Source organism: Balaenoptera musculus, chromosome 14, assembly GCF_009873245.2.
Source record: "Balaenoptera musculus isolate JJ_BM4_2016_0621 chromosome 14, mBalMus1.pri.v3, whole genome shotgun sequence".
Lineage (NCBI taxonomy): Eukaryota > Metazoa > Chordata > Mammalia > Artiodactyla > Balaenopteridae > Balaenoptera > Balaenoptera musculus.
In genome coordinates, this window is record NC_045798.1 from 77,387,590 (window position 1) to 77,402,606 (window position 15,017).

Below are 15,017 nucleotides of genomic sequence, written 5' to 3' on the forward strand. Positions count from 1 at the left end.
CTAAGTAGAACTTGTGCTTGGACGCTTCATGAGAACTGTCAGAAAAACATGTGTTATTGGACACAACAAAAGGCTGAACTTAAACTCTCTTTCTAAGGAGATTTCTTTAGCTCTGAATCTTTCTGCTAAAACACAGTGTCATGGTTTTGATTACATAATATTGTCTCTGAGATATTACAGCTTTAGAATGGTGTATTTTAATCTGCTTTACCTGGTAGCAGGTAACCAGATAAGAGAGGGGAATCTACTTTAAATTAGATGACTTTTAGTGATATTTTTATCTTCCTCTGAAAACTTCAGACGGATTTTATTAAAATTCTTATGACCTGAATCAACAATTTAAGTTTATGAGTTTACCCTCCATATTCTTCTTTGAGTTTTGTTTCTTTTGACTGGCAGCTCAAAAACTATAGACAGATGTAAAATATGTTAGACCATATTTGCTGAGAAGTTGACTGTGATTTTGTACCTTGTGGTCAGGGCAGGATTTGGTTCTGTTTGGGGAACTGGGAAGTATTCTAAACTGGATCCTACCGGCCTAGATCTCTCGTCTTATCCCTTTTTGCTTAGAGTTGAGAATTTTCTTGATGGAAACCCCCAAAAGAGTTTCAGATAATCAGTTTTCATCAACAGATGGGCAAGAGTGGGAGTAGATATTCCCCATGGGTCACCAAGTTGGATGGATGAGGTACTGCCATCCTTCTGTCCTTTCTGAAATCTCGGCAATGGCTGGTTCCCTGTCCATTTCACATATGCACTCTCATGTCGTGGCCAGAGAGCTGCTCCTGATGAGGTCAGTCACAATGGGCCCTTTAAAGGAGAGTTATAGATTCCTATTGTGGGTGGGGATTAGAGTCTGTTTTTATCCCTGGTTGGAACAGAACAAGGTATTTTCAGGGGATAGGAATGGGGAGAGTGTATGTACAAATGAAGTACATGGTAATTATTAAAATATCCCCAGAGTATTAGTCACATTACAGACCATAAGTTTTAGTGACTCAGACAGAATATGTGTAAATATCAAGGGGACTAAAAGGGAATAGAAAATTTGGGAGAGCGTGATCGATTAACCATGACAACTGGTGCCTTTTGGCAAAGATAGATATTTCTGGCATTTTGAAGAGCTAAGTTGCCTACACTATTTTTCCTAAGGGAAGAGAGCTATCTTGGGAAGTTCTGATGTTTTGAGAGCCGTAGTGAAATAAAATAGTGTTTCTCAGAGTGTTCAGAATCCCCTAGATTACTTACTAAACATGTAGATTTCTGGCCCTTATCTCAGTTCTACTGACTCAACTTGGCCAATCATCAGAATTCTTAATTCTATAGATTTTTGAAGACTTACGCTGACCTACTTAATAAGAATATCTGGGAGTTGAAGTTGAGAATCACATACCTTCTGGAACAAAGGCACAACATCACTTCTGTGTGTTTTTGCCAGAAATGCATCACGTTATTCTAAATTCTAATGATGATAAAACATCAAACAAATCTAAATTAAGACTGATTAGAGGAGACAAATGAGGCATGATAAGGAAATGGAATGTGCGATCCTAAATTGGATTCTGGACCAGATAGAGAACATCAGTGATATAATTGATGAAATTAGGATATCTCTAGATTAATTTATAGTGTTACATCAGTGTTAACTAATTCTTAATTAATTATACTTAATTTTTAAAATTAATTCTTTTCGAGTTCTTGTTCAGCAGTTCATACATCTGTATAACCTTTGTTCCTTTGCTCTGTAGGCTTATGATCTTTACTGCCCAAGCCAGGCAGATTTTCAGATCTTTCAAAATAATAATGTGTGAGTTCTGTTAGGCTATACGTACGCGCTTTCTCTTCACATGCAATCCTCACTATTAGGTGATGTTGCTAGACAGTGAATAATAGGCGTCCTTTTTTCAAACTGATAAGTGAGGTGTAGTAATTTAGTGGGTTTCTACCAGCACTTTAAAAAATGGCATAGAAAATATCAGTGTAAGATAGAGTAAGGTTAAGTATTGTTTCAAGAAACTTTTGTTTCATTTACACATGTATATGTCGCATCTGTACTGGGTGGTCATGTAAAATGTATTTTGTACTCTTGGTTGCCATTAATGAAAAGTTTGAGAGCCCCTGCTTTAAGAGCTATCAGTCTTCTGAAGATATCAATAGATGAAATTGTCAAAAGCGTTGTGTTGTATGGACAAATGATAAGGAATTTAGAGCATTTTGTTTGGCACCTCTGGAAGATTTTGGGGGCCAGAAATCAGGGAGTTATATAAAAGTCAAAGAATTTTGCTGCGCTTAGGGTCTTAACCTTTTGCATTTTCAATAGACTTACAAGTCCCAGTACTGATCTGCAGAAAAATCATTTGAATGCAGAATGCCTGGTATGCCTGCAAATAGGTAGACCTGTTGTGGTACCAAATCCTGTGCTTTGTTTCAGGACAGAATTTGGCTGTAAAATTTAAGGGTGTGCTGGGAATTACTGAAAAACAAAAACAAAACAAAAAAACCTAGATTAGCTAGAACAGATGAACAGAATGTGCCAGGGAAGAAGAGAGTAATTGCTCAAGAAGCAAGAAGTGGATTTGTCTCACTGCTGTCATGGGCAACTTTCCAAATGCTTCAGGGCAGGAGTCGTATGTAAGTCTTTTCTCTACAACTTTTGCACTTTCTGCTAAGAAAAGTTTTTGAGTACTGTGCTATTTATTAAGTTATTTTAGGAATGGAGTTTGAAGCGCTGTGCACATGTGGTCTTCACACTACCCAGCAGGTGCCCTGCTTGACCTCCAGCTTTTTTGGAGAAGGCCTTTGAAAATGTCCTCAGGAAAGTTTTATTATTACTGTTTTTATCAGTTGAATTGTGTTAGGAAATAGTAGACTCTTTAAGATTGGTGAGATCTGGGTTTATTTCTGGCTCTGACACTAATTACTGTTTAACAACAGCCAGGTAATTTGACTTTTCTCAGCTTCAGTTTGTCTTCTGTGAAATATAAGGGGGGCATCTCTGGGATGTTGGGAGAATCAAGTGAAACAGGAAATAGAAAAGAGCTGTGGTCTCTAGAGAGCACTTTACAAATGAGAAAAAGTGATATGTTACTGCATTTCTCTAATGATTATAAGAGGGTTGCATAGTGAAGAGGGTTCTATGGATGAAATTCTCATGGCACATTAAACAAGTCTTTTATAGAGTTATTACAAAAATCTATAAGGGAGAAGCTTGAGGAAGTTCTCTCATATCGTATTGAGTTGAGACCAAACTCAGTGCTTTAGGAATTTAGTTTTGGGGAGGCTTTGAAAGCAGGGGGTGGGGTTATACACCATATTTATTGAGTAAAACCATTACCCATACTGGAGAAATTTTACAAAATTAAAGTAGTTGCTCATTCTGATGGAAATACAACACCCAGATTAAACCAACTTAATTTGCCTCCTGCTGAAACGTGCGATTGTGGGACAGGTATTTTATTTTTAAAAGGATGGGTATTGAATTTAATTTCTCAGAGACTATTATAATCAAAAATGTTTTTAGCCCAGTTGTTTGCTCTTTGACTGTTAACTAACACGATGATTCAATCAGGCTTTATTCAGTTCAAACTAAATCCTTTGGAACCAGCCCGTGTAGTTTCAACTTAGTTTCATGTCCTGGAGGGAGGGGTGCGGGATTCCCCCCCCCCCCCCCCCCCAGTTTCCCATAAAGAGTATAAACTTCAATACTGGCAAATTTCAACAAGATGAGAGGACAAGTCTTTTTGGAAATCCCTCTCTTCCCTTCATCAGATGTTGTAAGGAGTTTTTAAAGTCCCTTTTGCAGTTTTCTAGATGAGCATTCACTAGTCAGTCTTTTTTCCTTTCAAAACAACTTTCCCTCTTTTTCTGGCCTAAAAATACGCAAATATTCATGAGTTAATTTCTTTCTTTTCTTTTCATGTATCTATAACTACATATTTCCTAGAGAATTGTATTTTAATGAGATTGTCAGAGTTTCCCAGCCAACCCCATTCCAAGATGGTTTAGGGCAATACATTTTAATTTTTTCTAATTCTACACTGAAGAAATCTTAACAGGGTATTTAAGTCAGGTGATACAAATGGGACTCTTAAAAGTACTTTAAAGAACTATGGTGCTGGAAGGGGTTTCCTTCCTATGTCAAAACCATTTCAGAAACTGCATGAATGACCTTTATTTTCTTCTCTGTAGCACACACGACTATAATTTCCCATGACTATTTATGGTCTGTGCAGCCTTTTTCTTTTCTTTTTTTTTTTTGTACAGCCTTTTTCTAACTCCCCCCCCCCTTTTTTTTTTTTTTAATGTCAACGGAATACGTGTTTCTTTAATGGAAAATGTTCTATTTTGGGGAAGCTGCTTTTCCTTAGATAAGTAGTGGAGTTGGACTGTGTGTGTGTAAGTGTGTGGAGGTCGCAAGATTGGAGAGTATTAGCTTAGTGGACTGAGGGCTTGGGATGACAGTTTTGGTGATGACTCCCGAATACAAAGCTTTCTTTTTATCCAAGATTAAAAATAACTGTACCTGGTATTCCAGAGTCTTCCTATTTAAGGAAGATTTTATTCTTTTTTTACTAACATATGGTAAAATAGTCCTGAATTGAATGCTGAACATTTCAAACCTGGGTGGTTTTGAAACGAGAAACGCAGTTCATTAACAGGGTAGTTCTAGGTAAGGGGTGGGGGACAAGTCAGCTTTGACCTTGGTTACTATGGCAGGTGGGTCCTGTGGGCTGGACGCTCTCCATGCTCGGGTCCCTGCAGCTTCACTGTGGAGCACACGTGGTGGAGATCCACTGTGAAGCAGCAGGGCTGTCTGCCCGTGAGCCAGGCACAGTTCCTGCTCTGTCCTTCTCTTCCCTTTCCAGGGATTTGGAACTGATCACAGCAAGGATTCTGTTTCAGTCCTCCAGCTTTGCATTTTGCATTTGTCTGTGTTTCACAGTAACTATGGAAGGAATTACAGTTTTTGACAGTTTTAGTTATCTCAGGTGTAAAAACATTCTTCATAGTTCAGCTATTGTTCACGCTATCATTTGGATAACTGGTAGCATATACATCTCGTTTTAATGTAAGTTTTATTGAAGTATAATATAGATACAGAAAAGGGACCATATCGTAAGTGTAGCACTTGATAAATTTTCTCAAAGTGAACACACTCATGTGACCAGCACTCAGATCAAGAACCAGAATGTTATCAAATTGGAAAAATTAGAAGCTGTCTCCTACACACTGCTTCCCTTCCCTGACTTCTAATACCATAGATAAGTTTTGCCTGATTTTGAACTCGATAATTATGGAATCATGCAGTGTATCCTCTGGTATCTGGCTTCTCTTACTCAATATTATATTTGTGAGATTCATCCTATTGATACATGTACTTGTTCTTCATTTTCACTTCTACATAGTATTACATTATTTTACTACGGAGTAAATTATCCCTTGCAGTTGTGAATATATGTCAGTAAAATATGGTTTGGGCATCATACTGAAAAAGACTTAGTCACTATGTGATTTAGTTGTATTGTGATCTAATGTCTAATTATTTTATTACTATAAGAGCTCTTTTATTTTAAAATAGGCAATTGTTTTTCCCTTTCTTAAGACAGAATATTAATTTTATCTTATCACTATCCCTTCGACTCCCCACCAGCTATAAAATTAATCACTTTCTCTCACCTTTGTGCTTCCATAAAAATTGATTTCTCTTTGTAGTTAATACAGATAGCTACTGTGTTCATTATAGACAGTGGAGTCACATATCTATATGCCTGCCAAAGCCAAGACCTATCTTTTTTTTTTTTTTAACTTTTTATTTTATATTGGAGTATAGCCAATTAACAATGTTGTGATAGTTTCAGGTGCACAGCAAAGCGACTCAGCCATACATGTAGATGTATCTGTTCTCCCCCAGACTCCCCTCCCATCCAGGATGCCACATAACACTGAGCAGAGTTCCCTGTGCTATACAGTAGGTCCTTGTTGGTTATCCTTTTTAAATATAGTAGTGTGTACATTGTCAATCCCAAACTCCCTAACTATCCCTTCCCTTCATCCTTCCTCCCGGTAACCATAAGTTCATTCTCTAAGTCTGTGAGTCCGTTTCTATTTTGTAAATACGTTCATTTGTATCATTTCTCTTTAGATTCCGCATATAAGTGATATCATACGATATTTCTCTTTCTCTCTCTGACTTACTTCACTCAGTATGACAATCTCTAGGTCCATCCATGTTCCTGGAAATGGCATTATTTCATTCTTTTTTATGGCTGGGTAATATTCCATTGTATATATATGTACCACATCTTCTTTATCCATTCCTCTGTCGATGGACATTTAGGTTGCTTCCATGCCAAGACCTATCTTTAAATTCATGTTTCTAAACCCAGTTTCTAATATGCCAGGTATCAATCAGAAAACTTCTAGGTTTGTTGAGGATTCTGGACTAGACCTGTGGCTTATCAGTGGGATTCTGTTGCATTTTTGTCATTGTAGCCTGAGACTCCTGAATGCATCTGCAAACAAACTGGAAACCCTTCCTCCAGCCACACTTTCTGAAGAGACAAACAGCGTCTTACAAGAGTTGTATTTGACGAATAACAACCTCACAGATAAATGTGTGCCCTTGTTAACAGGACACCCCCATCTGAAGATTCTTCACATGGCCTATAACCGACTTCAAAGTTTTCCAGCAAGGTAAAAGATCACAGAGTGACATCCTTCATTGCATTTCTGAAAATGGATTCATAGATGGAAAGGCAAAAACTAACATGTTTATTTCTCAGATAATGTAAAGCTTGTTCCTACTGATTCTTATTCACAGTGTCTTTTATATAAGCCATTGTCAGCATTCCCCTAAAGAGAAATGTGTTCATTTTTCTAATATGAATGTATCCAAGGACCCAATTGCTAGAATGTTCTTATGATTTTGAAATAAGGCATGTCATCTAGCAGGTATATTTTTTCTTTTGCTTCCTTTTAACCAGTCAAATTAAAAAAAAAAAAAAATTAACCTAGTATGGTGTGTGAGAATTAGAACATAAACTAGGAACCTGAAGGTTCTCAATTAGCTAATAGCTTTTGTATTTATGCTTATGGTATAAAAAGCAGTGGTGGCCTGTGCATTCATAGAAACTGACATTACAAATAATTTATGGCTCTTAGAAAATTCTACTTTTAAGTCTATTTTAATTTTAATTTCTAATTTTGGGGAGCAGTGGCATTGTATCTTGCTTTGAGTGAAGCTTTAACAAGTTAGGTCTTAGAACTCACGCCCACACATCAAAGAAGCAAACACTAGCCCCTCTGTTATTCTGCTGCTAACTGCGACTTAGCATTGGGCCAAAGCAAAATATAGGGACTGCCTTCCTCTGCTAGCATCAAGGATACCAGTCTGTTGAAACCCTTACTAAAGGAGGGAGGCCCAAATATACATTGACTTCAAGTATTACTCTATTTTTGTAGTATACATTTATTTCTTTACTTTTTCCCCTCATTTGATGTTACTGATTAAGCTTTTCTTTCTTTTTTTTCTTTTAATGTACTTTTCTTTTACTATGGAATGAGATGATATTTTTGGAAGAAAACATAGTAGTCACATAACAGTAATATCTCTGAAAGGGCTCATGGCCCTCATTTGATGGTGAATGACTAAGCCCAGCAGGAGAAATGATCATCAGCTCAAATTCTGAGGGTATCCCCCAGAGACCCATGCCAGTAGTAATCACCCTAACTACAGAGAATTTTTTTTGACCACCTTCTTTCTATGTCGAGGGATAGAAACTTCTTTAACATATTTTCTTTCTTGGACCTGATGTCTATACTTTCAATCTTTTTTCGTGCCTGTTACTCATTGATTTCTCCACATTTCTTTTCACAATATGATGACAACATATTCAAATAATAATCTTACAAATTCAGGCTATCATAGATGGATTATTTCACAGTCTGTGCATACACTGTTGTTTGTAGCATATCCTAATACCGTGTTGAATGTTAATATATTAAAAGATCTGATTTCATAAGATAAAAACTTAGTTCTTGTATCTTCGGCGTATATTTATTTTCAAGTAAGCAAATAAGGTAACCTTTATTTTTGAGAGAAAACAGAAAAGCAATAAAGTGTTTCTTGCTAAATTTTTTAAAAGGTTTATTGTGACAAATGAAACCACAGCAAGGAGAGGAGATACCAGTAACTCTAAACTAAATGATTCAGATTGTAAGTTTGAGTTGCACTCACTGGGAATTCTGTACTTGTTAGATTCCACCTTCACAAGTGGTGGAAAAAGGGCCAGAGGAGTGATAGATGCATTATAGATTTGTAGAGGCAGAGGGTTTTTTCCCTCCAGATTTACAGAAAATATAAGAAACCCTAATTCTGGAGTTTTTCTTTATTTGGTTACTGTAATTATTGATTAATGTAATTAAATAGTAATTCTACATTATAGGTTAAGATTGAACAATAAAAGACATTCTTAAACAAAAGTGTTCAGTTATATTAGGACTTGTTATTAAGGTAAGATCAGAAAGATTCTTTCTTTGTTTAGCAGGAGTTGAGAGAAATTTCTTTTGGGTACAGATTGACTTTGGGCATTGCCAGAAGGTCGAGAGATGATCCAGATGACCTTTCAGCATCCTACTCCTCATGACCACCTTGTTATCACAAGTGATGTCCAAGGAATTTGGGGAGTGGGATTTCAGGAAAACGCATATCTTCATATAAACCATACCCTTTTCTATTCTATATATTCCCTTGAGGTTTCAGTGCCAATACAAAGAAATCATACTCTCACACTAAGCTCTTTTAAAGCACATAGATTCGATTAATGCTAACTTTTGACCCATTTGAGTAGGATTTTCACTGGAGTTCAGACTAAGCTACATAGTAAAGTGATTGTTGTCAGGATAACGTAGTTCACACAGAGTTTTCATAGGAAAAGGACGTCCATTTTTCTTCTTGTTGCCAATTCAGAGAGCTGAAGTTAAGAGTTTCCGTTTTATAGTAAGAGAGGAGGTATCAAAATACTTTGATACTCAAAAACAGTAGTGAAAAACTTGTCTGTTAAAATGACTAGTGCAAGTGAATCTTTAAAGAATCTTCAGAGTCATAGTAAATTACCTTTTGGTTCTCATTATCTATTATTTTCTTTCTAAATTTCCTTATAATTATTTTGTGACCTGCCCACCCTTGGATTTTCTCTTTTTTAGTAAAATGGCAAAGCTGGAGGAACTTGAAGAAATTGACATCAGTGGGAATAAACTGAAGGCCGTCCCAACAACTATCATGAATTGCAGGCGCATGCACACGGCGATTGCTCACTCCAACTGCATCGAAGTCTTTCCTGAAGTTATGCAGCTCCCAGAAATCAAGGTACGTGGGTCGATTCCATAAACTCCAAGCTTCAAGTCCACAAAGAGACTTGTTTTCTCTAATTCATCAGTTCAGGATGTTCGCACCCTTGTTGGATTTCCTCAGAATGAAGACTTCTCTGTTGTCCTTGCTCCATCCTTCCTCACCACTGGGCTACACCTCTGAGTCGGCAGAGGGAAAAAAAAAACAGTAATCAAAAAACACTGGACTGGGAGTAGGGAAAATTGTATTCTGGGCTCTGTCCCTAACTAGCCACATAGCCACCTAACTCTTTCCCATCTGTCTAACAATGCTTGTCCTGCTTATTTCCAGGGTGGTTATGAGACTCAGAGACTGCATCAGGTTTGATAGCAGTTTGAAATAGTTAACAGTACCTCTGCACACCCCTCCCCCCAACTCCCCTAATTAAATAGCATCCACCACCCCAGCACCCAATTAGTAATAATTCCCTATATAGATGTATCTCATTACTGTTACCATTACCAAACATTCACTTCAATTTAATGAAACCTGACAGAGCAGATAGTATTCCCATTTGGTAGGTGAGGAAACTGAGGTGCTGAAAAGGAAGTGGTTTCTATAAACTGAAGACGGCAAATTGGTGGCAGAGACATTCTGCAGTTCCTGGCTCCTGACTCAGGGCAGTTTCATCGGGCGAAACCAGTTCGCTAGAATGAAAGCCATCTAACAACTTTTTATTCTTTTTTTTTTTTTTTTTGGAGCAAAGAGTAAGAAGTTCTTTCATCTTGCATTTTAGCATTTCTGATTATTAGTTTTGTGCTAGGAGCATATTCTAATCTCCTAAAAAGGAACAAAAGTCATCCTATTTGAAGACACTTTGAATAGCGTGAATAAGTTTTCACCACAGGAGTTTTTGTACATTTACATGGTTGAGGTGTGTACAAGCCATTTGATAAGTGTGTGCATGTGTGTGTGTGTGCTTAAGCCATGAGATATTTTACTGTGAGCGCACTGTCACCTCATACCTGACCGTGGCGTTTTAGAACACTTACTGTTAACTCGCAGAAATATTTCATTTTTACTTTATATACCTTTTACAGTAGGTAAGAGGTGGGGCTCTGAAGGAAGACAGATCTAGAGGTGGATCCCAACTAAGAGCTGCTTAATCGCTCCGTTTCCTCATATGTAAAATGAGGGAAAGAACAGTGCTTCCTTTACAGTATTGCTGTGAGGATGAAATAAAATAATACATGTAAAGCATTTGAAATAGAAGTGGCACCTGGTAAGAACTCTGTAAATATTAACTATAATTAGTTACAAGGCCTCGATAGGGTTCAACTCTGATGTCGATTATATGGAGCAACTGTTTTGGCTGATGATCAACAAAATCCAGGAAATCTGTCACTTAAGCAAATGCTTCTTTGCTTCTATCCCAGGAACAATGTTGACAGCTAAGCTTTCCAGGGGCTGCTCCACTGCCCATGACTCGATGGGGGTCGTGGTGTCTGTCACGGGGCCTCACCAAACAGGTCTCTGTGCACCGAGGTCTCAAGATTAACCTCCTGTTTGCTGGTCTTACTTTCTGCACCTGTCTTTTAATGTTATATAACTCTGAATTGTAGATTCTTTTTTTTTTTTTTAAGTATCTGGTTTAAAATACAGATACAGATAGACGTTTAAACTTTTCAAGTTTTGACTAAATTTTGCAAAATACGAATGTTACTCTATGAAAGCAGATCTTCTCTTAGACCCTTGCTTGGATTCCTGGATTCTAAAATTGGTGCCCTCGTGTTTCCATTTAATTCCTTCCCCTGTTGTCTTCTCCTGTACCCTGCTTTACAGCTCCTTTTAAAATTTTACTTTTGGTATTACTTTTTTTTTTTTTTTCTACAGTTTTTCTTCTTTTGTTCTTTGATTTTTAACCCCAGATATTGTATCTTAGCATTTTCCTTATGTTAAAAATGTCCAGTGTTTCTGACCCAGCTCTTCCATTACCAAGAGATATTTTGTTGCTGGGGTTTTATTTGGGGAGGGGGTGGTGGTGAGCAGTATCAAGTCTCCTTTATGTACAAAATACAAACTTTGCAGCCCTGGACAGATAGTGTTATTAAAAAAGTGGTAGTTAATATTGTTTGAGAACTCTGAACTGATATTTTAGTGTTATTTCATATGAGAATATTTTCAGTTGCTATATAAGTATTTATGCAGATTTAAACCATCCAAGGACTTCCCTGGCGGTCCAGTGGTTGAGACTTCGTGCTTGCAATGCGGGGGGCGCGGGTTCGATCCCTGGTTGGGGAACTAAGATTCCACATGCCGTGCAGTATGGCCAAAAATAAATAAATAAATAAACCATCCAAAAGAAAATTCCTGGTAAAAATATTTGCTGTAAACAGATGATAAAATACCTATGAGAGTCTTCACTGCAAACTGAGCCCTAAAGCATGTTTCTAATGGAAAAGAAATCATTTTTTTCCTAAGTTGAAATACTCCAGCTGCTATTAAAATATTATCATTGAGTTAATAATCCTAGATTGTATTCTTATTGCTTCTTGAAAATAAAGTACAATAATTATAGAGTATTTCATAGAAGGTATGAAGATCATTGCAATTATAAACATTAACAGATAATTTAAAGAGGGTTAATATCCTGGTATATTTAGCGAGTTCTCTGTGAGCCGTCTCATCTGTTAAGACATTAAAGAAAAGTGCTTGTTCACTGCTTTGTTACCAAAGCTTTAAAACCAATTATCATTTAAAGGGTAAACAAGTTTTCTTACTAAAATATATATGCTAAAATGTAGTTTTTTATTTTACTTTTTTTTTTTTTAATGTAGTTTTTTAAACTTGTAAAATCAGGCCATTATTCATGTACCCCTAAATCAGAGACTATATGCATCCCCTATTCTTGGATAAAATTTAGGCCTGGCCTTTTCTCATCTTGGTGCATTCGGTGAGATCTGTTAAAGTGATCATCAGGCGTCAAGTTCTGCACTTGGGCAGGAAGGTCATATAAATTCGTAGGAAAAGAAGTATATTTCTTAGAGCTTTTCGATGAGCTTAAGTGCACCCAAAGTCCTAGTAGTTTGGTTCCTTAGTATTGATATTATTGTCTTCACCTTTGTTTAGCGCCTTCAAATTAGTCTTCCAAACCCCGCCACCAGTCCTGTGTTCCTGGAGCAGGTCATGTTCTGTTCTGATTCTAAAATAGACAGACCTCCCTCTGGGTACGGATCAGCTCTCAGTCAGCTAGAGAGGAAAACTTAATCCTAGAGTCACCACATAAGCCACACTTGGCTTGGCTGGTCCCAGGCCGAGGTCCTTACATAGGCTGCTAGAGCTGATGAACCTAAAAAGCAGGGTGGCCGCGGGTGTGGCACTCGGTTTCTCTTCCTCAGGGGCCCTTCGCCAAACCACATGGCAGTCTCATTGATAATACAGGAGTTTTGCAACAACACCAAAGCTTTTAGTTGAGTTACTTCCAATTAGGGACATAGTCCTACCTTTTTTGAAGTGTAGTTTAAGCAGATGAAATAAATGTGTGACACATACAATGAATGAAATTTGAAATTTAAACACCATATATCAGCAACTTTTGTCAAATTTTCCATTTCCCTGTGGTGTCCTGATTCTGATTACTGGGTGAACAGCATCTTTTAAAATGTTTTAAATTCTCTTCAGAAGGTTATTTTCATGTTTGTGCTATGCAGTAATAAACCACTTGGATAATTTGAGTGACTTCATCTTTAGGACTATTATTTCACTTCATGGAGTATGAAGTATTTTTAATATGCCACACTCTTGAGAACAATGGCTACAGGAAGTTGAATTTCCCTTGGAATCAAGCCATGTTGTTGTTTCTAAAGTGAAACGAGAGCGAGAGAACCAGCTCAGTCATAGAACACAAAGAACATGGGGAAACGGCTAGGTCAGCATGGATGAAAGAAAAGGCATTAATTCTTTGGAAAGTAGGATAATGGAAATAAAGACAGATCAGGGACCAGTTAGATGTCAGTTTGGTAGAGTAGTTGACCTACTAGACTTAAAAGGTCATCTAGGAACTGCAGTATCCAAAAACCAGGAAACAGGAGCAATTGTCATTATGGTCCTGGAATCTGGGTAATGGTTATTTAGGAATTCTTCTAACATTTGGGGAATCTGGCATCCATTCCTGTTTGGGACAAGAGCTAAGGAAAAAGGAATGAAGCAGTGTCTACCAGGACATGGCCATTTAAGCCACTTTTCTCCCTGCCTCACTAGCAACTCACCAGCAGGAAGCTAGGACTGCATAGTGTCTGTCTTTCAAAGTTGGGATAATATATTAACTCAGACTAATTTGTTTTTTTAACTCGAGTTTTAAAAATTATTTCAGCAGCCCTTTTAAACACAAAGCCATGCCTTTTACAATGAAATACTGCATGCATCTTATGAAGTGGGTTATGTGTACATACAGATAAACAACTGGTCCTCTGTGAGCTCGTGCATTTTGAAAGTATCCCTTTAGAGATGCTCCTGGAAAAAGGAGCACTTGTGACCATGAGTCCTCAAAGCAGTTGGCTGTGAAGTGGTCACTATCCTGCTCTTCAGAGTCTTCTGTCGGTAAGGAAAAAGAGAAGTGAGCTCATATGCCCCCAAATCTGGAATACAGCCTGGAAGCATCTATAAATTTCTTTGAAGTCTCCTTTTTGATCTAAAATTACATGCTAATTTTGTGTTCTACTTTTTACCATTTCTTTTAGTTTTAATGTCAAAGTAAAGACTCTTCCTCTCCGTAATCTTTGAGTAACACTGAAGCCCCCAGAAGCATGGGCCAGGTGTCCTGTAACTTTGTGATACACCACTGAGTCTCCCCAAGGGCACACATAACCAATTTTATGAGGTAATGATGTAAAGGAATTGCTTAGTTTTTAAAGGATGCATCTTCTTAAAGTCAGATTTTATAAATAATTTATTTTGGTGTTTAAGGGAATTCGCTGTTTGGAGGAATGGAATACTATTTGATGGATCGAGGATTTTTTTAAAACAAAGTTTTACCCTGATTGTCATTTTTGTCAAGTAGTTGCCAATAAGGTTTCCTAAATCTAAAATCCAGTTGAGAAAAATCACAGATAATGTATATAAATTTAAAAGGAAGAGTCTGTACAAATTAAAGTTCTTCTTTTGCAGCTTCCTGAAAGGTGGGGAGGTTTAAACAATATACATTCCTGAATAATTATAGACAAATACACTATGACATAGAAAAACCGAACTTCAACCTTGGCTTTAGGGTCTGTGTTTAAAGTAAAAGGTTCAGACTGGCTCTCTTAGTTAATAGGTTTACTTAGATGTGTGAACATCCTACAGTGATGATGACTTAGCCTTTTGCAACATCAAGAATATGTAGTAGTTTAAGTGTTAAAAGAGAATTTGACTTAAAGTTATATAATGAGAAATACTACACATGTGTGTACATGTATTTTACTCTAAAGCTAAAATGTTCGGGTTCCTATAGAACTCTGAGAGAGGGAGGTGGTATAGACGACTTCAGCGTGAGACACAATCTGTAGTTCACCGTTTGGCCCCTACCTGCCTCTCCAGCCTCATCTCCTGCTCTCGGGCCCGACCACCTCCAACCACACCAACCACTCTTGCTTCGTGTCCTGGTATACCGTGCGTCACTCTGTCTCCTGCCTGGTGCACGTGCTGCCAG

At 37.5% G+C, this 15,017-nt stretch overlaps 1 protein-coding gene across 1 annotated transcript in view; it reads left to right on the forward strand.

The window, feature by feature from the left end:
• The window catches only part of PHLPP1 (PH domain and leucine rich repeat protein phosphatase 1), a 212,986-nt gene that overhangs the window by 175,115 nt on the left and 22,854 nt on the right, over positions 1 to 15,017 (forward strand). The window contains exons 11-12 of the mRNA XM_036822823.1: positions 6,493 to 6,693; positions 9,205 to 9,367. Coding sequence (XP_036678718.1) covers positions 6,493 to 6,693; positions 9,205 to 9,367 — 364 coding nt within the window. The remainder of the gene's footprint in view (positions 1 to 6,492; positions 6,694 to 9,204; positions 9,368 to 15,017) is intronic.